The sequence below is a fragment of the Dendropsophus ebraccatus genome, chromosome 8, assembly GCF_027789765.1.
Source record: "Dendropsophus ebraccatus isolate aDenEbr1 chromosome 8, aDenEbr1.pat, whole genome shotgun sequence".
In the NCBI taxonomy this organism is placed as follows: domain Eukaryota; kingdom Metazoa; phylum Chordata; class Amphibia; order Anura; family Hylidae; genus Dendropsophus; species Dendropsophus ebraccatus.
The window spans coordinates 39278144-39304010 of NC_091461.1; the positions used below are offsets into that span (position 1 = coordinate 39278144).

The 25867-nt window shown below is 46.6% G+C and overlaps 1 protein-coding gene across 3 annotated transcripts in view; it reads left to right on the top strand.

Moving 5' to 3' along the window:
• Positions 1 to 427: 427 nt before the first annotated feature.
• Positions 428 to 25867, top strand: part of SUFU (SUFU negative regulator of hedgehog signaling) — a 36212-nt gene continuing 10772 nt past the window's right edge. Inside the window, exons 1-9 of one of the 3 annotated variants that reach the window (XM_069979043.1) lie at positions 428 to 777; positions 7602 to 7736; positions 13665 to 13801; positions 17439 to 17581; positions 18019 to 18104; positions 18282 to 18354; positions 19412 to 19568; positions 19834 to 19945; positions 21075 to 21209. In XM_069979043.1, the coding sequence (XP_069835144.1) occupies positions 629 to 777; positions 7602 to 7736; positions 13665 to 13801; positions 17439 to 17581; positions 18019 to 18104; positions 18282 to 18354; positions 19412 to 19568; positions 19834 to 19945; positions 21075 to 21209 (1127 nt within the window). In that variant the 5' untranslated portion in view covers positions 428 to 628. Of the gene's footprint in view, positions 778 to 3361; positions 3437 to 7601; positions 7737 to 13664; positions 13802 to 17438; positions 17582 to 18018; positions 18105 to 18281; positions 18355 to 19411; positions 19569 to 19833; positions 19946 to 21074; positions 21210 to 25867 lie in introns of those variants that run through there. The other 2 variants (XM_069979044.1, XM_069979045.1) reach the window with 2 other exon arrangements.

Below are 25867 nucleotides of genomic sequence, written 5' to 3' on the forward strand. Positions count from 1 at the left end.
TTCTTAACACTATTCGGTCGTTATTGGTGCATTTTTTCGCACGTGACAATTAGCACATCCCTGAATTATATTATAGACAATGGATGACGTCCATAATACGCCAAATATATGTTCCAAAATAGAAAATTTTAAATGCTCCATAAAGCAGTAACTAGACAGTGAAACTTGTTTTCCTTCCATAATTTTGAGCCTAAGCATACACTGTGTGAAAGATGTCTGACATTTTAACTAACAAGCTAACAAGCGAGGGCTCATTTTCTAACCAACAACATGGCTGCAGTCTACTACCGGCGACATCAACGTAAACGTGATCTGCGCTACCATTGGCTGCGATGTCAACCAATGAGGTGTAAGAAAAGTGTCGGGGCCCAACCTTACGACGTTCCTTATTGGCTGACTGCTCAACCAATGGGAATAGTTTCTCAGTAAGGGACCACCGTCCGCTCTTCAGCAACAAGCTGTGGGGCGCTTCTCTAGAGACTTCTCCCAGGGGCTGCTGGGACAGGGGGAAGCTCGGGCGGCTCTCAGTGTGCGGGACGGCGCCGTTCACACAGGACTACTCCTCGCAGCGCTCGCCTCCTGTGACTGGGATAGTGCGTTAGTTACCGCTGCTGAGTGTCTGGAGGGGATGGATGAGATGCGGCCTAGCGGCGGACCCACGACCCAGCCCTTCCCGACCCTCTTCCCTCCGGGACTTCATGCTATCTATGGAGAGTGCCGGCGGCTGTACCCGGAGCAGCCCAATCCCCTGCAGGTCACCGCCATCGTCAAGTACTGGTGAGTGCTGGCTGTGTGAGGAGTCCTGATACTTGTGGGGGCCGTACAGTGAGCTGTTACAGCTGGGGCTGCTGCAAGGTATGCTGGGAGTTGTAGTCTTGATAGACACAAGTTCTAGACCAGGGGTAGGGAACCTTGGCTCTCCAGCTGTTGCAAAACTACAACTCCCATCATGCCTGGACAGCCTTCGGCTGTCCAGGCATGATGGGAGTTGTAGTTTTGCAACAGCTGGAGAGCCAAGGTTCCCTACCACTTGTCTAGACATCACAGTAGACTTATTACTTGAGGTGCTCAAGCTGATTCAGAACTACAACTCCCAGCATGCTCTGACCTACGGCTCTGACCTATGGGAGTTGTAATTGGAAGTTGCCACTATAACAGTGACCTCTAATCCAGCGACTGCAGAACTACAACTTAGAGGTCACCGCTGTAGACTTATAACATGTGAACCCCAGCAGCTATTGCAATAGTACATCTGGTGGCCATTGGTTGTGGGGGGGATGTGTGCTCGGGGCCCCTGATCCAACCATTGATGGGTCTCCAGATCTCTAACTTGTTCCATGCCAGCAATTGCAGTACTACAGCTCTCAGCATGCCCTGACCATTATAAATCATAAACGTTGGCATGTTGGGAGTTGTAGTTTTTCAACAGCTAGAGGACCATTCACTGGGAATGATTGCTCCAGACCCTAGATGTAACCAAGGAGGTCACTGGGCATCACCTAAGTGACCTCTAATGTACAGGATGACTTGTCGGGCCAGTCACTGTATACACATTACTCATTGTATATACCATACACAACACTGAGTGAGCGACTGATTGATTTCCCACCGCACATGGCTTCTGTCCTCATGGTGTCTGAGATTCCTGTTGAGAGTCTTGCCCCAGGATACTTCTTACACATAGTCAATCAGGTGTAATGTGAGCCTCCTTACTGCTACTGTAGATGACTTGGCCCTCGGCAATTTAGTTCTTGCTTAAAGGAACAATAAAGCAAAAGTACAGGTTGTTTCCTGGAGCCGCGATGTAATCCACACGGGTGCATATAAATGTGTCCCAGCACTGTCTACTCTGGAGATGTGGGGGATAAAGTAGTCACCAGGGGGGAGGGAGATTTTTGGACTTCCTGTATGTAATCCTAATTGAGTAACACTGTATGCAGCCTCTCCTGCTTAAAGGGGCAGTTCACAAAAAAAATGTTCTTTCAAATCAACTGGTGCAAGAGATTTGTAATTTACTTCTATAAAAAAAAAAAAATCTCCAGTCTTCCAGTACTTATCAGCTGCTGTATGCCCTGCCAGTCTGACACAGTGCTCTCTGCTGCCACTTCTGTCTGTGTTAGGAACTGTCCAGAGCAGCAGCAAATCCCCATAGAAAACCTCCCCTGCTCTCCAGATTGGAAGGAATACACCGTTTCCTGCAGGACATACTGCAGCTGATAAGTACTGGAAGCCTGGAAATTTTTTTTTGTAATAGGTATATTATAAATTTCTGGCACCAGTTGATTTGAAAGATTTTTTTTTTTTTTTTTTGCTGAACTACCCCTTTAATAATGGGGAGCAATAGTCTGCATTGACAACAGAGACCACCATCAACACATTTGCATTTAAAGGGGTTGTCCAGACTGTAAAAAGTGACCTGAACGTTGACTCCTGGTGGTCAGTTTTTACAGTCCGGATGTCCCTTTTAATCATGATAAAGTGTGATCCACATTGGGGGTCCTCATGATCAGATATACAGAGCCAGCAGAGGTTCTCTTACATCACTAGACTGCATAGCTGTGTTCTCACAGTGCAGCCTTACAGGTAGCATTTGCATAGCAATGTGTGTGTGTGTGTGTGTGTGTGTGTGGGGGGGTTATTTTATATCCTGAAATATCTACAGCGGATGGCCAAGTTTCCTACATTAGAGCCGAATGAATTATAAGAAAGTACCCCCAAAGCTATGGCTATAGTATGTGCTATTGTGTGAAAAATTGTTATATCGTTTGAGTTTAAACGATAATCGTTCTGTGTAATTGCAGGAAACGATCGAAAAATCGTTCTTATGTCATTGATTTAGACCTGAACCTAAAATTATTGCTAGTCGTTCGCTGTAATTCTACGTTCGTTTGCTCAAGTTCTGCATTTTTTCACTAATCGTTCAGTGTAATTGCACATTGTTCATTGTTTTCCTGAGATCAGAAGGAATAAGGGTCCATTTACACAGAAAGATTATCTGCCAAAGATTTGAAGCCAAAGCCAGGAATGGATTTGAAAATAGGAGAAATCTCAGGCTTTCCTTTATGACCTGATCTCTGTTAATAGTCTGTTCCTGGCTTTGGCTTCAAATCTTTGGCAGATAATCTGTCAGATAATCTTTCTGTGTAAATGGACCCTTAATGGTCGCAATAACAATCGTATCTAACGATTATCGTTCTGTGTAATATGGTGAACGATTTCAGTTTAACGTCAAACAATCTCGTTTGCGATTGTTTAGTTAGTCGTTAAAAATCGCTCCGTGTAATAGGACCCTATGTTGCAGTAGATGATGTTTTATAGTGACTCTATTATTCCCAGAGTGGAGAGATGGTGACAGTGAATCTTGTGTGCAGTGAGTTTCCATAGACATCAGAAGCTGCAACCACTCAGTAACTTCTCCACTTGTTCTCCTATAAACGTATGTAATCCTACTCGAATCTTATAAAACATTGCACATTTTATGGCAAGCACAGGACTATATACAGGGCCTCTTATGTTACTATTACTTCAGATGTGACCACAAGCCTGAAATCTTTCTGTCTTGTGCAATAATCGCAGTCCATGTTATGACGACAGTAGTTACCGGGGGTTGTTTAGCTCTTTGTTTGCATATTAGTGCAGTCATATATTTGCATTGATTAATAAGAGGTGTAATTATACATAATGGGGTATAAGTGCTGTAGAACCTGCTGTGGTCAAGTACTTAGTTTACTAGGCAACATCTCGCTACAGGCCCCAGCCCCAACAAAGGTGATTTCATGTTGTTGCATCCAGTAAAAATAATATGGGTACTGAGATAGATAAATTTTATATATATATATATATATATATATATATATATATATATATATATATATATATATATATATATATATATAATTAGGGCTGGGCGGTATACCGCAAAAATACCGATACCGTCACTGGCGTCGGTTAACCGACCTCAACTTAGCCAGGACGGTATCTGCGGTATTTTTGTATTTTTTCTGCTGCTCCTCCAGCTCGGACATGCCGGCGTCACTGCACACACAGCACAATAACTTGTGCAGGGACGCCGGTATCAGAGCAGGAGGTGGAGGAGCAGCAGGGTCCAGGTGACAAAGCCGCCCGCCCCCCGCAGCCAAGCGCCCCCCGCCCGTCCGAGCACCCTCACCACTTCCCTCCCCACCCGTCCAGGCCCCGTCCCGCGCACCTGTCCGTCCATGTGCCCACCCGTCAAGTCCGGTCCCGTCCGGCGTCCCTGCACACACAGCATTGCCCTCCCCGCCCCGCTCGGACGGGACTTGTGCCGGGAAGTGAGGTGCAGGTCGGTCGGGCATTCCGCCTAACAGCCGCGGCTGACCAGCTGTACATATCGCGTCCCATCGCCCCGGCCACACATGCAGGTCCCGGTCTCTGGAGGAGGCTGCAGAGACTGTAATGGTGATAGCGTCCTGCGGGTCCTGGAGCTGAACAGCGGGATCTGCATCCCCCGATCCCGCTGTACAGCTTCAGTAATGGCAGTGACGCTATCACCATTAGAGTCTCTGCAGCATCCTCCAGAGACCGGGACCTGCATGTGTGGCCGGGAGGGGAACCTGTGTGCCTGAATAAGAGGAGGGCAAAGTCCCCCTGTGTCCCCCCCAGCTGCTCCAGTCCCCCTGTGTCCCCCCCCCCAGCTTCCCCAGTCCCCTGGTGTCTGCCCCTGTCCCCCTGTGTCCTCCCCCAGCTGCCCCAGTCCCCCTGTGTCCCTCCCCCAGCTGCCCCAGTCCCCCTGTGTCCCCCCCCAGCTGCCCCAGTCCCCCTGTGTCCCCCCCCAGCTGCTCCAGTCCCCCTGTGTCCCCCCCAGCTGTTCCAGTCCCCCTGTGTCCCCCCAGCTGCTCCAGTCCCCCTGTGTCCCCCCCAGCTGCTCCAGTCCCTCTGTGTTCCCCCCCCCCAGCAGCCCCAGTCCCCTGGGGTCTGATCCAGTCCCCCTGTGTCCCCCCCCAGCTGCTCCAATCCCCCCCAGATGCTCCAGTCCCCCTGCGTCCCTCCCAGCTGCTCCAGTCCCTCTGTGTCCCCCCCCCAGCAGCCCCAGTCCCCTGGTGTCTGCTCCAGTCCCCCTGTGTCCCCCCCCCAGCTGCTCCAGTCCCCCTGCGTCCCCCCCAGCTTCCCCAGTCCCCTGGTGTCTGCTCCAGTCCCCCGTGCCCCAGTCCCCCTGTGTCCCCCCCAGCTGCTCCAGTCCCCCTGTGTCCCCCCCAGATGCTCCAGTCCCCCTGCGTCCCCCCCAGCTGCTCCAGTCCCTCTGTGTCCCCCCCCAGCAGCCCCAGTCCCCTGGTGTCTGCTCCAGTCCCCCTGTGCCCCCCCCCCCCAGCTGCTCCAGTCCCCCTGTGTCCCCCCCAGCTGCTCCAGTCCCCCTGCATCCCCCCCAGCTTCCCCAGTCCCCTGGTGTCTGCCCCAGTCCCCCTGTGTCCCCCCCCCCAGCTTCCCCAGTCCCCTGGTGTCTGCCCCAGTCCCCCTGTGTCCCCCCCCCCAGCTTCCCCAGTCCCCCTGTGTCCCCCCCCCCCCAGCTGCTCCAGTCCCCTGGTGTCCGCCCCAGTCCCCCTGTGTCCTCCCCAGCTGCCCCAATCCCCCTGTGCCTCCCCCAGCTGCCCCAGTCCCCCTGTGTCCCCCCCCCAGCTGCTCCAGTCCCCCTGTGTCCCCCCCCCAGCTGCTCCAGTCCCCCTGTGTCCCCCCCAGCTGCTCCAGTCCCCTGGTGTCTGCTCCAGTCCCCCTGTGTCCCCCCCAGCTGCTCCAGTCCCCCTGTGTCCCCCCCAGCTGCTCCAGTCCCCTGGTGTCCGCCCCAGTCCCCCTGTGTCCTCCCCAGCTGCCCCATTCCCCCTGTGTCGTCCCCCCCAGCTGCCCCATTCCCCCTGTGTCTGCCCCAGTCCCCCCGTGTCTGCCCCATGTCCCCCCATGTCCCCCCCCCAGCTGCCCCAGTCCCCCCCGTGTCCCCCCAGCTGCCCCAGACCCCCTTTGTCCCCCCCCCCCCCCCCGCTGCCCCAGTCCCCCTGGTGTCTGCTCCAGTCCCCCCCAGTCCCCCTGTGTCTCCCCCAGTCCCCCTGTGTCGTCCCCTGGTGTTTGCTCCAGTCCCCCTGTGTCCCCCCCCCCCCCCCAGCTGCCCCAGTCCCCCTGGTGTCTGCTCCAGTCCCCCTGTGTCTTCCCCAGTCGCCCCATTCCCCCTGTGTCCCCCCCCCCAGCTTCCCCAGTCCCCTGGTGTCTGCCCCAGTCCCCCTGTGTCCCCCCCAGATGCCCCAGTCCCCCTGTGTGTCCCCCAGCTGCCCCAGTCCCCCTGTGTCTGCCCCAGTCCCCCGTGTCCCCCCAGCTGCCCCAGTCCCCCAGTGTCCCCCCCAGCTGCCCCAGTCCCCCCGTGTCACCCCCAGTCCCCGTGTCACCCCCAGTCACCCCCTGCCTGCCCCAGACCCCCTTCAGTCACCCCCAGCTGCCCCAGTCCGCCCCCCTCTTATAATCATACACCCCTGTCCTCCCCCCGTATAGTCATACGCCCCTATCCGCCCCCTATGTATAGTCATATGCCCCTATCTGCCCCCCCCCTGTATAGTCATACACCCCTGTCCGCCCCCCCCCGTATAGTCACACACCCCTATCCACGCTCCCTGTATAGTCACACACCCCTATCCGCCCTCCCTGTATAGTCACCCACCCCTATCCGCCCTCCCTGTATAGTCACCCACCCCTATCCGCCCTCCCTGTATAGTCACCCACCCCTATCCGCCCCACCCTGTATAGTCACACACCCCTATCCGCCCCACCCTGTATAGTCACACACCCCTATCCGCCCTCCCTGTATAGTCACCCACCCCTATCCGCCCTCCCTGTATAGTCACCCACCCCTATCCGCCCCACCCTGTATAGTCACACACCCCTATCCGCCCCACCCTGTATAGTCACACACCCCTATCCGCCCCACCCTGTATAGTCACACACCCCTATCCGCCCCCCCCCGTATAGTCATGCACCCCTATCCGCCCTCCCTGTTTAGTCATACACCCCTATCCGCCCCCTATCCCTATGTGCTGCCTGTATAGTCCTGTAACCCGATCCCAACCTCCTGTATAGTAATACACCCCAATCCATCCCCCCCATATAGTCATACACACCTATCCCTCTGTGACCTGTGTATACCCTGTAGAGGCTGTATACCTGTATATACACATGTCCAGGTCTCTGCTGAGACCCCCTAATAATGACAAATAATAATAATGATAATAGACTAACCATGGGTTGCTGCTCAGTGAGTTCTATTTTACTTTTTTGAATCAAAATATCGCCAGTTTGGCACGGCAAGTGGGTGTGGTTTGCAAAAAAGGGGTGTGTCATAATTATCGTTCAATTATCGTTACCGCGGCTACATGTGCGATAAACCGCGATATTGATTTAGGCCAATATCGCCCAGCCCTAATATATATATATATATATATATATATATATATATATATATATATATATATATATATAAAAATATATACATATATATACACACACACACACACAACATTTATAGGGGAAAAATGCTCTTGTTTCTCATTTCAGGGAATGTTGTTGTGACCTATTTGTTCCTCTTGCAGGTTGGGTGGACCTGATCCCCTGGACTATGTGAGCATGTATCGTAATCTGGGCAACCCAGCACTGAACGTATCCGAGCACTGGCATTATGTCAGTTTTGGGCTGAGTGATTTGTATGGAGACAACAGAGTACATGAGTAAGTTACATGGGAATGTGGTTACTGGGCTTTCTTTATTCTAGGTTTAGGCTCCCTTCACGCCTCCATGGCTGTTTATATGATTAGGATCCTGACCATAAAAACGGAGGAGATAAAAAGACAAAAAGCATACTCCGGCTTCTCCCTCTGTCTTTGGGCCTTGCAAGCACACGAGAGATGTCACTCATGCCCAGCAATGCTAGGGAGGGGAGAGCGGCCTCTTGTGGCTGAAAACATAATGCTGTCTTTTGCTGGAAGAGTAATTGACAGGATCAGGAGCCAGTGGCTCCTGGCCCTATCAAACATAGCACCACATTTAACTGTTTGTGCTTCTGATTAGAAACCTACATTTAAAGAGTTAGTGGCACTGGCCCGGGCTGCCAAGCAATGAATCCGGAATTCCGGACAATTTCCAGATGCGTATCTGGAGCTGTCTGGAATTCTGCATACCTTCATAGGGTTCCATGGCAGAATTCTGGACAATGTAGGACATGTCCTATAATTTCTGGACACCCTTTGGGAAAAATCTTATGGGTCCTGATAAGATAATTATTCTAAAGTGTGAAGGGGGTTTCACTGTTGAAGTATTTTCTGATAATATTATATAATCTTTACATTTATTATATTCTTGCTATGTTTTCTGAGATTAAAGTCCAGTGAAAATTTTTATTAAAGTATTGTATTTTCCTCCCCAAAGTTATACAAATCACCAGTATACACTTATTACGGGAAATACTTATAAAGTGCTTTTTTCCCTGCACTTACTACTGCATCAAGGCTTCACTTCCTAGATAACATGGTGATGTCATGACCCGACTCCCAGAGCTGTGCGGGCTGTGGCTGCTGGAGAGGATGATGGCAGAGGGATGCTCAGTGTCCCTCCAGTGCCCTGTGTCCCTTAGTGTCCCCCTGCCATCATCCTCTCCAGCAGCCACAGCTCACACAGCTCTGGGAGTCGGGTCGTAACATCACCATGTTATCCAGAAAGTGAAGCCTTGATGCAGTAGTAAGTGTAGGGAAAAAAGCACTTTATAAGTATTTCCCGTAATAAGTGTATATTGGTTAATTGTATAACTTTTGGGGGACAATACAATACCCTAATAAACATTTTCGCTGGACTTCTCCTTAAATGCATAACTGTTATTATCTCCCCCCCCCCCCCCCCAATAGGTGTGCAGTCATGCACAGAACAGACCAACCTTGGTCATATCATTTATAATAATAATAATTATTCACTTGTGTTAACTCCTGCCTTTGACCCAAAAAACCTGCACTGTATGATCCAGCCCGAGTAAAAGGAATATTCAGCAAACCATTGGTTTTCAAACTGTGGTCCTCCAGCTTCATGCCGCTGTTGCAAAACTACAACTCCCAGCTGCATGGGCATGTTGGTAGTTGTAGTCTGGCAACATTTGGAGAGCCATGGGTTAGAGACCTCTGTATTAGGCAATAGATGATAGTCTTGTTGTGTTAAGGCTTTGATGTAGTTTTGGGAAACAAAACTGTGAAGGAACCCACCTCTTGAGTTAAGGTCACAAGCATAGTAATGTACTATAGATACAATAGATAGCTGTTAGGTCAATGACATTTTTTTTTTCTGCGTTTTTAGAATTACAGCTGGATATATGAAAGGTACCATGTGTGTCCTTGACCTAACAGCATCTAAGAGTGTCAGCAGTTTGGAATGTGAATTACAGCTGACAGATTCCCTTTAAGGAGCAGACTAGGTTGTGATCCATTGTAGTATGTTCCCTGCCTCAGGCTAGCAGTGAGCACTTCCATCTCTTTATTAATATCAAACTTTAAACATATCTGGTATCTTACAAAAAACAGCTCCCCACCCTGGTTCCACTCAATATACTCAATACCAAACAAAAACTAAAGACAAGAGTGGCTCTGTAGCTGGAGGAAAGCAGTCCTGTTAAACTTATCCTAGATAACCCTTTAACCCATTAAAATTGTAACGCTAAGGAAAGAGGGGATGATCAGCATGGCTGGTGCAGGCGAGGAGCATCATAACCCCTGTGTGGGCCCAAGCCGTGGCTATCAATTGGTAAAGCTACAAGAGATGGCAAATTGCCAAAACTACAGAACTCCTTTTACATGAATGGTAGTCAGAAAGCCTTGCTTGATTTTTGCACCCACTCCCTATTTATCGGACATGGCGTCCAGGATCCCTGCAGATGTCGTTTTAGTATTGGCAAACTGTCCAGCCGTTCCAGAAGTTGCTGCTGAGCCTCTGCCAAGATGTGTATATTGTGTGAGGCTCAAGGGGAGTTGTATGTGGGGGGTTGTCTTCTCCAGAGCCATTGTGAACAGCTTGAGGTCATACAAGTAATATGCTGCTCAGTGTATATCGCGCTCTCCAGGAAACCTGGCACTTCTCTGCTGTCAGACTGTACACAAAGCGAAAGACGGGGGAGGTCAACCCTTCAGGTGTCCCCTGTGTGGATGTGATAAAATATACATGAGAATTTCCTTGCTGCTGATGGCCAAATGACAAAAAAACGGAAATGAGAGCATCATTTGCCGCACTTTACTCCTCCATACACCCTGAAAACAAAGGGTCAGTTTGTTTTGCTTAGAAATCCCTATGAAGTCTGCCTCAGGCTGGTGCGGGATTATGCCTTATGTTGCGTGGTCTGTGTCATGAGTCACATGAAGCGACTTTCCTATAATAAAAAAATGTGATACATGTAATACTACCTGATGCACTGAGTATAATTATATCATATGTGAAATACTAATGAAATCCCCAAAACATGACCTGTTGGTGAGGCCTAAAGACTGGAATTGAGAAGCACTGCCGTAAATCATTGGAAAACTTCAGTTCATTTGCACAAGCCTTTTGCTGCACCTCCAGGTGTCATGGTGCAGGTGCTACAGCGATACCCCTGATAGAGCTCAAGCTGTATTAACATTTTCATCATATTTAAAGGGGTTATCCAGTTTTATTAAATGTTTTTTTTTTTTTTAATCAGTGTCCAGTGTTTCCAAACTTGCAGCGCTCCGGCTGTTGTAAAACGAAAACTCCCATCATGGCAGCTGTATCTTTGGAACTGTTGGAGAGCCGTATACTGCAGATCACTGGTTACATCAATTTAAAGATTTATTCTGGAGAAATATATATTTCTTACTATCAGTGCCCAGATCACGGTTAAAAAAGGAAGAAAAAAAACTATATTTGGCCCACTGCCACTATCTCTCTGTTAATAACCTGCTCTGCTGAACTTCCTTCTGTCTGTGTCAACCAAGCACCTTCCCACTCATCCAATCTGTGGTCCCAGGAACAACAGGGGGAGGGAAGGGTCCTTTTAGACAAGGGGATTTTTGAGCTGCAGTGGGCGCAAAGGAGCAGAGCCTTTAGGGCCAGTTCACATGGAGTAAAAGTGGCGGAATTCCGCCTGCTTCACTGTGACACTGTTTCTCTATGGGAGGGCTCACACGCCTCTGCTCTCCGTGGCTCTCCGCTCAGAGAATTGACATGTAGCAGGCAGGATTCGGTGGCAAAGAATTCAGCCACTTTTGCTCCATGTGAACTGGCCCTTACACAGCATAAGAAATCAAGTGCCCGGGCTGCACAAACAATTAATGTAGCATTTGTGCAGCCCTGAAAGCTGATGGCACAGATATGTATAGATCTGTGCTGTCAGTTTCCAGATCACAGGCAGCAGTGTATACTTACCATCCACGCTTCTTGTGATCCAGCATCTGGTTCATTAGGAAGTGTTTGCAAAAGGACGCTAGTTGACCTCAGGGAGATCAACCAAAACACCGCAGAGACACCATCACGTGTCTCAACGTCAGTGTATTCTAGAACATTGCCCTCTGGGAAATCAAATATGCGAAAGAACACTGCAGAGACAGTGTCTCTGCAGTGTTCTTTTGCATATTTCCTTTCCTTTTAAAGGGGTTGTTCGCCAAAATTATTTTTTTCTTTCAAATCAACTGGTGCCAGAGACTTTTAATTTACTTCTATTAAAAAAATCTCAGGTCTTTCAGTACTTATCAGCTGCTGTATGTCCTGCAGGAAGTGGTGTACTTTTTCCAGTCTGAAACACTGTTCTCTGCTGACACCTCTGTCTGTGTCAGGAACTGTCCAGAGCAGTAGCAAATCCCCATAGGAAACCTCTCCTTATCTCCAGACTGGAAAAATACCACTCCCTGCAGGACATAAAGCAGCTGATAAGTACTGGAAAACTTGACATTTTTATTACAAGTAAATATCAAATCTCTGGCACCAGTTGATTTGAAAATTTAAATTGTTAGCAACTACTCTTAAAGTAGTTATCCAAGATTGGAAAAACATCCTTCCTAAAACAGCCCCACACCTGACCTCAGGTCGTGTGTTATATTGAAAGTGATCTTTCATTCACTTAAGTGGAATAGAGCGGCAATACCACAAACTAAGCAGAAGAGTGGTGCTGTTTCTGGGAAAAAAAACCATGTGTTTTTATAATTCTGGATAATCCTATTCAGGGTGCGTACAGGATTCGCACCATCAAATCTGCTGTGGATCCTGAATGCACCCTTAAAGGGATTATGTATGTGTGAACGCACCCTAATAGCAAAGTTAGAATTGTCTGCAGCAGATGAACACCAGGTAGAAAACCTGTAAGGACTTTGAGGCTATGTTCACATGTGGAAAGCAATAAAAATAAATAATTGAAAACCACATAAAATCTACAATGGCTCCATTACGTGTGACTATACCGATACGTTTGTTTTATTTATGTAAATGATCGCAGCCGCTACGTGGATACTATAAATGATTACTGACAGGGTTTGAGGTATGAGAAATGTCTGCTACATTAGACATAAGTTATAACAGATGCCACCAGAGGGCTGATATAAAAGATACCATTATCACCTATATGGTTTCCATAATTGGGTTATCAATATCCCAATTGTATATGGGAAGCAAATGGTGGGCTCAGCCTGTTAGTCTTTACTGCAAGTATAAACCCCCTGCTTCATCTGCCCTGACATGCTTAGTAATCTGCTCCCAGATCTACTTGATCACGGATTGTAAGTAAATGTTTAGACGTTGGGATGAGGCCGTCACCAGGTGCAGGTTGGCCGTGGTGCGGGGTATTACATCAATAGACCCCCTGCTTTATCCGAGTCTCCCTGTGTGCTGGAGGTAGACCTCCCCTGAAGAAATGCCGAACATATGGAAACCTTTTCCTACAGTGTATTTGGTTTCAGATTGTGATTTGTTTGAGCTAGTTAACACCATCAATAAGGCAGGAGGGCCCGGGCCACCAACAGAGTGGGAATGGCTTCTATTCAACCACACGCTCTAATCTGGGAGGATAACAAATCACGAATGCACTTCACCCCCCTCCCAAACATAACATTGTCATGCTGAAAGCCTGCTTGATATTTCTATGTAGAAGTCCTTAGTGACTGCATGTGGGATGTTATCTAGAAGTGGAATATTTTATACCATGAGCTTCACTGATCCAGAACCTGTGAGAATTAAGCCGGCTACAGACACCAGAGTATACGAGTGACCACCCTTAACACTATCCTGCATATCTACTGACTCTATGATGTACTGGTAAAGCCAATGCTGTGTAATACCAGACACCAGTGAGAACAAAAGGCTCTAATTCTAGACCACCCTCCCTTAAACAAACTGCAGCTGAAGCTATATAATCTTTGTATTATATATCATGTCTCAGACATGTTTATAGACACTGGCATAAGAAATTAAACAGGAACATGGGTGCCCCCTCCCCACTGTCTGTGCTGCAGTATACAGAACACCTGTTCATTGCACAGGCAGCGAGGCTGGAAGGCTCCATGTACGGGCTCTGTATTTACACACTGAACGCCTTTTTCTTCGAAAATAAGAGTCCCAGATAACCCTCTAAGGTTCCTATTGCTACAGTCTTATAATCTAATTTGTGTTTTCTTTCTCAGATACACGGGAGCTGATGGACCGAGTGGTTTTGGCTTTGAGCTTTCCTTTAGGCTAAAGAGAGAACCGGAGGAATCTGCTCCTCCGACATGGCCGGCAGAATTGATGCAGGGGCTGGCAAGATATGTTTTCCAGTCTGGTAAATATCATTCTGTCCTTTGCTGTATAATGTAGAGTATAGTTGAACAAATAGAGATTTAAAAGAAGGTGGAAAAGGTTTCTGCTCACCCTTTGACATGACTTTTACATCATTGCTGTAGGGTAGATTCACACATGGTGTGACTTTACAGCATGGAAAAATTCACTGTGGTGTCTACGTGTTTGACAGCTGGGTTTTCTGATTTTACCCTTTGTAATGTAAATGAATCCAAAGGACTATTAAAATCTGATCCCTTTTTTTAACTTAATTTTTTTTTCCTTTTTTTTTTTTTTTTTTTTTGTACGTTATAGCAGCAGACATTTTGTTTTAAGTAGGTTTTCACAGCATTTAGTGAACCTTTAGAGAAGCCCATCACCATAGGCTCAAAAGACTGAAAGGGACCTGATTTGTTTCTATGGGAGAATTATCTAGGCATGCTCTGTGACAGCATTTAGTGATCTCTTAGAGAAGCCCATCACCATAGGCTCAGAAGACTGAAAGGGACCCTATTTGTTTCTATTAGAGAATTATCTAGGCATGCTCTGTTACCTGTGTAGAGGTCTATCTACAAAATAGAGGCTGAGCTCTTATTTTTAGCTGTTGTGAATGGTGATAGATCCTGGCTATCTATATACTGGTGTCACAGCTCATGGTTATCTAGTCTGTGATAAGGAGGACACTTATTAGGCTTCAAGGGGTACTGTGGGCATTTTTTCTCATATTTTGCTGGGGTTGTAGAGAAAATAATAAACAGCCTATTCTCACCTTCCACACTATTGTAACACAGTCATTTGCAGTCGATCTACCTCGTCTGAGGATTAGATTATAACCCTCATTTTGAGTCATCAGGGTGGTCCCAGGTGTCTTCTACCTGCCTCAAGACAGGTTCCATTAAAATTTCTGAACTCTCTCCTAAACCATGTTAAATAGGTGTAATATAGGCTGCTTTTTTGCATCTGTGTCACTGCTGCATGTCGTGCTAATGACCAGAACTGACGGCCGTCCATTCTGGTCATCAACCCAGTGGTAATTTTGGGACGTGATTCCCTTGAGGGTTATAAAATTTTCTCTGGCTATCAGGATCAGAAAGCACAGTGTACCCAGAAAGCTAGGCCGAGCAAATTTATGTCTATGGCGGCTCTTATTGCCTGGTTACCCACACACACAAAGCCTGGACTGGTCTCTGTGCATCCTAATGTCCTCGGTAATGTCTCTTCTGGGCTGGACTCCAGCACTTTAGACGCATTCATGGATTCCAAGCAGGTTACGCCACAATGTGCATTTTTCTCGAGTCATTTTCCATTTGTAATGGATGCTGAATGAGTGACATATTCCTTCACATTTGGTACATAAGCCGCCTCATTCAGCTCTTTGTTTCCTAATGGTTTGTGAAAACTGTGACTGGGAACTAGGGAAGATGATTCCTGGAGCATTAAGCTCCTGCTAAGCTTGGAGGATATCCGAAGTCTTTTCCTTTTTACCTCCAACTAGTAAAGTTTTAATATTTTTTATTTTTGTTAAAATTGTCATCTATTTGTATTTTTTTTAATGGTATATGTTGTACTAGTCCTAATATTAATAATCAGCAATGCTCCATGTGGCACACACATATATACACCAGTGTTTTTATAGGGCTAACCCAATGTATTATATACTTCTTTATTGTATCCACAAATTTTACATGTTTGCAATAAGCAATCATATAGGGAATGCAGTGTGTGTGTGTGTGTATATATATCTTCTTATTTTTCTTTGCTATCTGGACTGTTTTTCGGTATGTATTATTTACTCTCCCATGTGTCATATAGATGTCATAAGAGAGGGTCTAGCACGCAGTGTCCTACAATGATGGTCATTTATATGAATAACTGCTATGTAATACTCTGTTTTCCCTGATTCGCTCTCTCCTGACATCACCAATAGGCATGTTGGTTTAATATAGTGCGAGAAAAGAATAAAGTGCAGTCACTCATGTCATTGGCCGATCTATTTCAGGAGTTACAGCCAATGTACCTGATCTTTCCCGCAGTTTCCCACAGGGGGGGACATGATTGAAACCTTTAAGTACTGTATGTTAAGGGACTAAATAAGGTTCAAGAGGGGAGTGTTTTTAGTAAAAAAACTAAGCTCAAGAACAAGAGGACACAGTGAGAGGTTAGTTGGGGGAAAGATCAAAAGCAACGTGAGAAAATCTTATTTTACTGAAAGAGTAGTAGATACCTGGAACAAATTTCCAGCAGAGGTGGTTGGTAAATCCACAATAACAGAATTTAAACACGCCTGGGATAAACATACTTCTATCCTAAGATAATAAGAAAGACAATACTGAAAGGGCAGACTAGATGGACCCAGTGGTCTTTTTCTGCTGACAATCTTCTATGTTTCTATGTTTCTGCCATCAGGACACGTTTGATCTTTTTCTAAAAAATTCCATTTTGATGCCAGTGTTTCTGGGTGACATGTTTTTATTTGGAGCCCCTATAACTATGCTGGAGACGCTGTCTTTGCGCCTTTGTTAAGAAGAAGCCTAGTGACCATTTTGGTCTCAGGCCAGTTGTGAATTTCGGATGGTTTTTATCTCTGTCTGTCCATAGCCATGACTCATGCTTCTAACAGTAGGTTTTATTGTATGTCAATACTGTGGTATATTGCCAACCTAATCCCAGTCCTAGGCTCTATTGTTTGCTATAATAGATTTAAAGGGGATATATCACGATGACAACCTCTCTGGGCCGCCTCCTATTCCAAAGCTGGCTGTTCTCAGTCTCTGAGGCCGAAATCACATTTTATGAGCCAAAAGCTACAAGTGGATCCAGCAAGGAAGAATTGCTGCTGGAGTAAAATGAAATCCATAGAGCTTGGTGTGGATTTGCCTCTGAGGTTTTCAGCAGATTTGCGTAAGAAGTTTTCTATGGCAGATGTGCAGTGTAAACACGCCCTGAGGATGGTTGTGTGAAGTTTTTGAAGTTGGTTTGCGTTCAGTATGCAGTCAAGCGTAGGTTTTCTAGGTAAAATGTACAATGACCCAAAAGTTGTTCTATTACCTTTTGACTTTTTATACTCTACCCAGTCACACACACAAGTAGAGGCTTACACCACTGATACAACCAGTTACTGTTTTACATATTAGCTGCCTTAAAGGGGTACTTCAGTGGGAAAAAGAATCTGTAAAATCCACTATTTTTAGAAAGTGCCAGAGATTTATAATTCGGCCAGTCTTCCAGTACTTATCAGCTGCTGTGTGTCCTGCAGGAAGTTGTGTATTCTTTCCAGTCTTTCACGGTGCTCTCTGCTGCCTCTTGTCGGGACAGGAACTGTCCAAAGCAGTAGAAAATCCTTATAGAAAACCTTTGGAGACTGGAGAGAATACACCACTTCATACAGCACATACAGCGGCTGATAAGTACTGGAAGACCGAAGTAAATTACAAATCTCTTGCACTTTCTGGCATCAGTTTATTTAAAAAAAAATAATTTCCCCTTTTTAATATGCCTATATTGCATCTCATGTTTTGTAGATCAATGGGAGGTATAGTAATTTTTTTTTTTTACCCCTGCAAACATAAATTAATTTTGACTGCACCAGGGCCTGGTATACTGCATTACCTGTACATAGATTGTATTCCTTGTCTCTTTAGAAAACACCTTCTGCAGTGGGGATCATGTCTCATGGCACAGTCCACTGGACAATAGCGAGTCTCGAATTCAGCACATGCTTCTGACTGAAGACCCTCAGATGCGCCCGGTGCAGACCCCATTTGGCATTGTGTCCTTCTTACAGGTGAGCTTGACATTGATTTTTCGCACAATAAGTATTGATGGCATATTGATTAGATTCCATCCTGGTGGACTGGCTGCTGGACTGAATAGAATAACTGAGAGTGAATGCTAAAGTGTCACTCCCCCCCCCACACACACAAACCAAAACAGAGCAGATATATGATGATTATTTGAGGCGTGTTGCAGTTTTAGCATAGTGATATGACTCCAGGGTTATCCAGGATTAGAAAAAGACAAAGCTACTTTCTTGCAAAAATAGCACCACCCCTGTCTTCAGGTTGTGTGTGGTATTACAGTTCAGCTCCATTCACTTCAGTGCAACTGAGCTGCAAAATTCACACCTAAACTGAGGAGTGGAGAGGCGCTGTTTCTGGAAGAACTCTATATCCCGTGGATGCTTTTATAATGTGATAACATGTACTTTGGTTTCTTTGTTAGATAGTTGGTGTTTGCACTGAGGAGCTCCATGCGGCTCAGCAGTGGAATGGACAAGGCATACTAGAACTCCTCCGCACTGTGCCAGTGTAAGTATTGCCTGTTCTGCTTTTAGTTTAATACATTTTGGTTTTCCTGCATGGAGCGGACGAGGACTTATATCTCTATATACTTTCTGCAGTTCATTGACCTGTTCTTGTACGGAAGCAATGTGTTAATTCTTCTGCTTACTGGGTGGTAATGATAAAAAATATTTATCTTTTTAGAGCTGGAGGGCCTTGGTTGATCACAGATATGCGAAGAGGAGAGACCATTTTTGAGATTGATCCCCATTTGCAAGTATGTCTACCTGATGAGACCCACAATGGGCCTTATGCATCATATTATACCCATAGAAAACATGTTTTGCAAAATGTACTGCACGTCGTTATGGGGGTCAAATTGCTAGATTAAAAGGACATGATGTATATGAATAATCTCAGATTTACAGGTCAAAAGCAGGGACTTGCTTGGGAATTTGGGGTTCACACAAGCATATTACATTTCTGTATTTACAGCCACAAGTCCCAGTCTGACCGTGGGTCTGATAACCTACACTGACATCTATCAGTGCAGTCAGGACTTGAGATCATAATACAGACACAATAGTGTGCATATAATAGTTGTATGTGAAAAGGGCCATATTGGGAGACTCTAGGTGGGGGGGGGGGGGGTCACCACATGTGGGATAGGGTATGAATCAGTAGAAAAACATACAAACCTGTTATCTTTTCTACTGTACCACATCCCACACTGAATGGTGGGTATTGGCAATACCTTACAGGTCTAGTACATTCAACATATTACACAATGAAATAACTGGTGAGCTGGGCAACGGTGATGGGTTTCAGTGTTGGCATACTGCTGCCTAGCAGCGACATACTTGTAACACAACTATAGAAGTGGGCCGATTGAAATCAAGTATAGGCATTAGCTGATGAAAGGCGCTCTTGCTATTAAGCAACATTCATCTCCATTACTTGTAACAATGTCATATTACAAAAAAGTGTATGAGAGCACACACTTGTATTTAAAGGGCGTACTGGGCTGAGGTTATTGAGGTTGACACATAGCAGTTAAGTCTGTATTCAACCAAAACCAGAAATTGGTTAAAGACACAGAAACTGTACAAATATTTTCATTATTTTTCTCTGTTCGTTCTAAGAAACTGTGTTTGAACGTGGCTTAATATTATCTTTCACTGCGTAGTGGCTGGGCCTGGTTACTGCAGCTCAGCTACTGTTTGACCAGAAAACCCCTTTAATGTCTGTCAGTGTGTTTTATTCTTATGATATAGCTGAGCTTGCTTCATTGGATATTCTTACAAAGGTGTGGTTTGGTCATATTCATCTTTAAGCAGGACAGAGTTGATAAAGGAATTGAGACAGAAGGCTCTAACCTCAGCGGTGTCAGCGCCAAGTGTGCTTGGGATGATTTAAGTCGCCCGCCAGAGGACGAGGATGACAGCAGAAGTATTTGTATAGGAACCCAACCACGGAAATTGTCAGGCAAAGGTTTGTGTGGAGAGAAAGAGCATTTGTAGAATGGTTATAATTAGAACATATTTCTCTTATTGTACATTAAAGGTGTTACTGCAGCCTGGCTTCCTTAGATGTGATCAGGGGCTGAGCCCCGGACGTTAGTGTCTGGGGGCCATGCCTTCCAGCTCCGTTCACTGTGTTTATAGCCAGGCGCTGCAATGTGCCCTAAGCTGATTGGCAGGGGTTTTAAGTCCTTTCTTCAGCCTTCCTATATATCTTTGCTTGTGTTTTATTTCAGATACGGAACAGATCAGAGAAGCTTTGCGAAGAGGCCTAGAAATTAACAGTAAACCTATCCTACCTCCAATAAGTTCACAGAGACATAATGGCTTGAACCATGACCGAGCGCCGTAAGTAGACATCAATGTACATGAAAGTGATGTTTCCCATGTTATAATGTGATGGCATATTATATATGTATGTGTGTGTGTGTGGGGGGGGCACAACTTTTCCATAAACAATGGCCCTAATGGCTACAGAGGGGCACATCCAGAAATTCTTATTTGGTAGGAGAACCTCGGTAGGCTTATACAAAAAAAAAAACTGGGTGGACGGGGGTGGTGGAGCATAATAAAGAAGCTATACTTACCCTTCCCTATGTCCCCACGACATGTCCAGCCTAATAGACACCAGGGATTGCTGCATACAAGTAATCAGATGCAGCTGTCAACTTGACAGCTGCATCTGATTACTTAATTAGCAGGCATGGCGATCGGACTGTACCCGCTAATAGCCGCGGTCCCAGGCTTCATGCGGCACCCGGGACACGCTCTAAACACCTGTAGGCGGCCCTGGACGTATGGGTACGCCCAGGGTCATCTAGGGGTTAAAGTGACTCTGTACCCACAATCCGACCCCTTCGGATAGCTGCTTTTAATCCAAGATCTGTCCTGGGGTCTGTTCAGCAGGTGATGCAGTTATTGTCCTGAAAAACAACTTTTAAACTTGCAGCCCCGTGCCCCATGGCTGGGGCTTAGAGAATCTCTGCCCTAACTTTAACCTCTTAGGTCCCTTAACTTAAATTACCTCCTCCCTGTTTCTACATCCGCAGGCAGACCTGTAAAAGTAAGTGGCACAGATGTAGTTGAAAAGTGACACTTGGCAGGTATCTACCTATTATCGTGGCTTTTCGGAAGAAGTGGAAATAAAAAAAACAATCTTCCTGAACAGAGGTATAAATTATCAGTGTTTTCCACCACAAGATGGAGCTTATTGCATGTTGTGTATGCTCTCAACTTCATAACAACGTTGTGAGGGAGTAAGCTCCCTCTGGTGGTGGCAGAATTTCCTCTTTTGTCTGTACATGGTATTTGGAGCTCTCTATCAGAAACAAAGCTTTCACCTTCTAGAGGGAGAGAATAAGGAATTAATTTACACAGAATGTTGAAACAAGAATGTTAAAAAGGGCTAATGATGTCCTAATAGTGTTTTTTTTTTTGTTTTTGTATTGCCATTCATTGGTTATTTATGTTTTCCAAGGAGCCGAAAAGGCAGCCTGGAAAGTGAAACCTCCTCAGCCATCATCCCTCATGAACTGATCCGCACACGTCAACTGGAAAGCGTCCATCTCAAGTTTAATCAGGAGTCCGGGGCCCTTATTCCTCTGTGTTTAAGGTGATATTTAATTGTCCCATGTATTTTATTTCCGGGTCCCAGTCTGGTTATTTGCTTACGTGATGGCAGATAGAAGACATACTAGCGTAAGGGTGGGTTCACACGTAGCGTATCCGCAGTGGATTTCACTGTTGGTTCACAGCGAAGTCCGCTGCGGATACCTTCCCTGTCATCCCGCTGTGAGTATGTAAAAACCGCCCCTCCTTAACCCGCCGCCGCTCGGAACATACTTTACCTGATCCATGCTCCGGCTGCATCTGAGGCTCCTGGAGGTCCCGCCTAGCCAATCGGTGACTGCAGCGGGGCTGTGCACTAATTGGCTTAGCGGGACCTACGGGAGCCGGGAGCCTCAGATGCAGTCGCATCACGGACTAGCTAAAGCATGTTCTAGGCGACGGCGGATTAAGGGGGCCGGCATTTACATTCTCGCAGCGGGATGACAAACCCCTGTGAGTATGTAATCATACAAGTGACAGGGAAGGTATCCGCAGCGTAAAATCCGCTGTGGATGCGGTACGTGTGAACCCACCTTAAAGGTGTATTCCACTTGGGTAAAATACCCCCTTCCTGGAGATAAACAATTCATTACATACTTTTTTACCTTTGCTTTCTTCTTCCCCCAGTTCTGAGCCTGCTACTTTCTGCTGAAGACACAGAAAACTCTGTTTGAGCTGTTCACTTCATCTTTCTCTCCCTTCAGAGGTGGCTCATGTAAACATTGTCCCTGGTCAGCTGTTTCTGCTCTGTGTAATGCAGGAGAGTTAATCTGAGGTTGTTACTTATGACCTTATTGTGATTAACCCTCCTGGGCTTACAGAGTCCAGAAACAGCTGACCAGGGACACTGTTTCCATGAGCCATCTAGGAAGGGAGGGGGAAGATGGAGTGACCAGCTCTCACACGGTTTTCTGTTTTTCTCAGCAGAAAACAGCAGGCTCAGAACTTTGGAAATGAGACAGCAAAGGTAATGAGGTGTATGGAGTGAATTGTTAGTCTCCAGGAGGGGAAACTCAGATTTGTGACACTAAACACCAACAATATATTTTAATGTCCAAAAGCAGAATTTAAAAAAATGAATTGAAGCGTCAGGATTAGGGATGCACGATGCACCGAAATATCGATACTACTATCGATATTTCGGGCAAAAAAACAATTCGGTACCAGGATTTCCTGGTATCGATACTTTATATTAAGCTGCCTAATGACGCAGCTTAACATAAAGTTTAGAGCAGAGAACACAGCCGGCGGCTAGCAGAGCGCCGGCCACGTTCTCTGAGTGCTGCCCCCTGGCGTCACTTCCTCCTCCGCCCGCCCCTTCCTCCGCTCACTGCAGGGATAAGTTATAGCCGCACACAGCGATCGCTAGTGCCGGCTATATAACTGTGCAGATGCCGCTGTCACAACTGACAGCGGCATCTGAAGCATCCTGAGCCTCTCCAGAAGCAGTGGGGTCGGCTACTATGTGTAACAGACCCCCGCTGCTAATGACCCGCAGCCTGTCACACCTCAGCCTCCTGTCCCCCTTGTCATGCAGCCGGTGTGAGGAGCTGCGTCTAGGGCTGTGCTTCTCAGTGTGAGGTTGGTGAGGCTCTGATGCCATCCGCGGAGCTGTTCCTATGCATATTCATGTATGCACACTCTCGGTGGCTGCCTGACCGGCCTGAGTGTGCACACATGAGCATGCAGGAGGAACGGAGGCCTGACAGCTGGGAGCTTCCTGGAGCTGAGGGGAAGGGAGCTTATTTAAGGTGGAACAGACAGCCAGAATCTTGGCCAGCAACAAAGGTTAATCTTCCTGGTGGCCGAGGTTCAGGCTGTCTGTTCCACCTTAAACTCCCTTTACAAATCCCCCCTCCCCTCTGCTTTGATAAGCCTCATGCTTTGAGTGTCCACAGGTACCACAGTAAGTGAGAGCAGGGGATGTGTGCAGACATTGCAAACATCTCTGCCCTCTAGTGTGCCCCCCACATCCCTGCCCTCTAGTGTGCCTCCCACATCCCTGCCCTCTAGTGTGCCCCCCGGGCTGTTCACCCAACCTGGACCAACCCCGTCAATCCGCCCACATTATAATCCACTACTGCCCCCCCCCCCCCATGCTGTCCCCAATAAACACAATGTTTGGTCCCTTGCTTCACAGAGGATGTCAGGAGAGGAGGGTGCTGATCTTATAGGGGAGGTCACAGCAGCACAGAGAATGTCAGGAGAGGAGGGTGCTGATCTTATAGGGAGGTCACAGCAGCACAGATGATGTCAGGAGAGGAGAGGGCTGATCTTATAGGGAGGTCACAGCAGGACAGAGGATGTCAGGAGAGGAGGGGGCTGATCTTATAGGGGAGGACACGGCAGCACAGAGGATGTCAGGAGAGGAGGGGGCTGATCGATAGGGTAGGTCACAGCAGCACAGAGGATGTCAGGAGAGGAGGGGGCTGATCTTATAGGGGAGGTCACAGCGTCACAGCAGCAAAGAGAATGTCAGGAGAGGTGGGGGCTGATCTTATAGGGAGGTCGCAGCAGCACAGAGGATGTCAGGAGAGGAGGGGGCTGATCTTATAGGGGAGGACACAGCAGCACAGAGGATGTCAGGAGAGGAGTGTGCTGATCGATAAGGGAGGTCCCAGCAGCAATTCCAAGAAAGATTCGTGGACCAGCGTGTGCAGGTGAAAACATCAGACGTATTTATTAGACAGACCCATAAGAACATGGACACATCGATCACTTCTCACAGAACATCAACGCGTTTCTGGCGCATGCGCGCCCTTGATCACGACAAATAATGGGTAACATGGTGCACACATATATACACGTAGCCCATCCCCCCAGGTGGGGAAATGGCTCACGTGTTGACAATCAAAATATTCTTAATAAGCATTCAATGTAACCAGTTACAAATACATTAAAAACATTGCTGTATAAGGTCACTCAGAAGACTGTACATAAGTATTTTAGGAGTTTGTAGAGTTTCAGTAATAAAGATGCAGCTCACGGCGCTGATTTAACCCATTGGGGGTACATGTTTCCAAATGGTACATCCAGAAAGCTTCTCTTTCCTGCAGTTTAACCCTTCTGTCCCCACCCCTCCATGGACGCTGGACTTGTTCTATGGCCATGACTTTTAAATTATCTACCTTACCCTCATGGGCCTCGGCAAAATGTCGTGATGCCCCAGAGAGATTGCGTGAGTTACTATGTCCCGCATCATAGATATGTTCCAGGACACGAGTTCGTAGCTGTCTCGTGGTGCACCCCACGTACTGTACATGGCATGCCGCACAGCTTATGGTGTACACCACAAAAGAGCTTTTGCAATTTAGAAAGGTTTTGATTTCATGCTTGTTAGCATTTTTATTATCCGTAAAATATTTGTTCTGGTTCGCATATTTGCATATGCTACAGTTCCCGCATCTATAATATCCTTTACAGGATAGCCATGTTCTCACTGATGTGTTGGGTCTAGGAACCGATGGGGATAAGATATCCCCTAAGGTTTGTGCTCGTTTTGAAACTACGGTACACCCTTCTTTTAGGATTTCATTCAGCATGGGGTCCCCTCGTAAGATATTTACATTTCTTGTAATAATTTGTTTGATGTTATTAAACTGAGGACTAAATTTGGTTACAAACACTGGCTTATTTTCAGTTTTTTCTTTGATTTTAGTTGGATTGATGAGATTGACCCTATCTTTATGCTCCACCCTTCTTAGGGCTCTTTTTAACATCCATGTCGGGTAGCCCCGATTACGGAGTCTCTCCTGACTGATATTACACTCTTGGGTAAATGCCTCCACAGTGCTGCAATTACGTCTCATGCGTGTCAGCTCCCCAACTGGGATAGATTTGACAGTATGTGTCGGATGGCAGCTCTTAGCGTGGAGTGTAACATTTCCTGAAATTGGTTTTCTATGGGTTCTCGTCACAACTATTTTATTTTGTATACCTGTCAACTCCAGATCCAAGAATACAATTTTATCTTGGCTATACATAAAGGTGAATTTTAAGTTCCATGGGTTGGAGTTGGCATAATTTATGAACAGTGGTATGGCAGGTACAGGACCGCTCCAGACCATGAGCAGGTCATCTATGTACCTGCCATACCACTGTATGTACTGTAAATATGGGTTGTCATGCGTATACACATACTTTTCCTCCCAATATGCCATGGCTAAATTTGCCATGGATGGCGAGTGTTTCGCCCCCATGCAAACTCCTGCCAATTGTAGATAATATGAATCACAGCACAAAAAATAGTTATGAGTCATAAGGTACCACGCCACACATTTAGTAAATTCTTGAAAATTTTCATCGTAATTACTGTATTTTTTGAGATGGTAGTCCAGAGCCTCCATTGCCAGTGTATGTATCAGGTCCCAGCAGCACAGAGGATGTCAGGAGAGGAGGGTGCTGATCCATAGGGGAGGTCACAGCAGCACAGAGGATGTCAGGAGAGGAGTGTGCTGATCGATAAGGGAGGTCCCAGCAGCACAGAGGATGTCAGGAGAGGAGTGTGCTGATCCATAGGGGAGGTCACAGCAGCACAGAGGATGTCAGGAGAGGAGGGTGCTGATCTTATAGGGGAGGTCACAGCAGCACAGAGGATGTCAGGAGAGGAGGGGGCTGATCTTAGACGAGGTCACAGCATCCCAGCAGCACAGAGGATGTCAG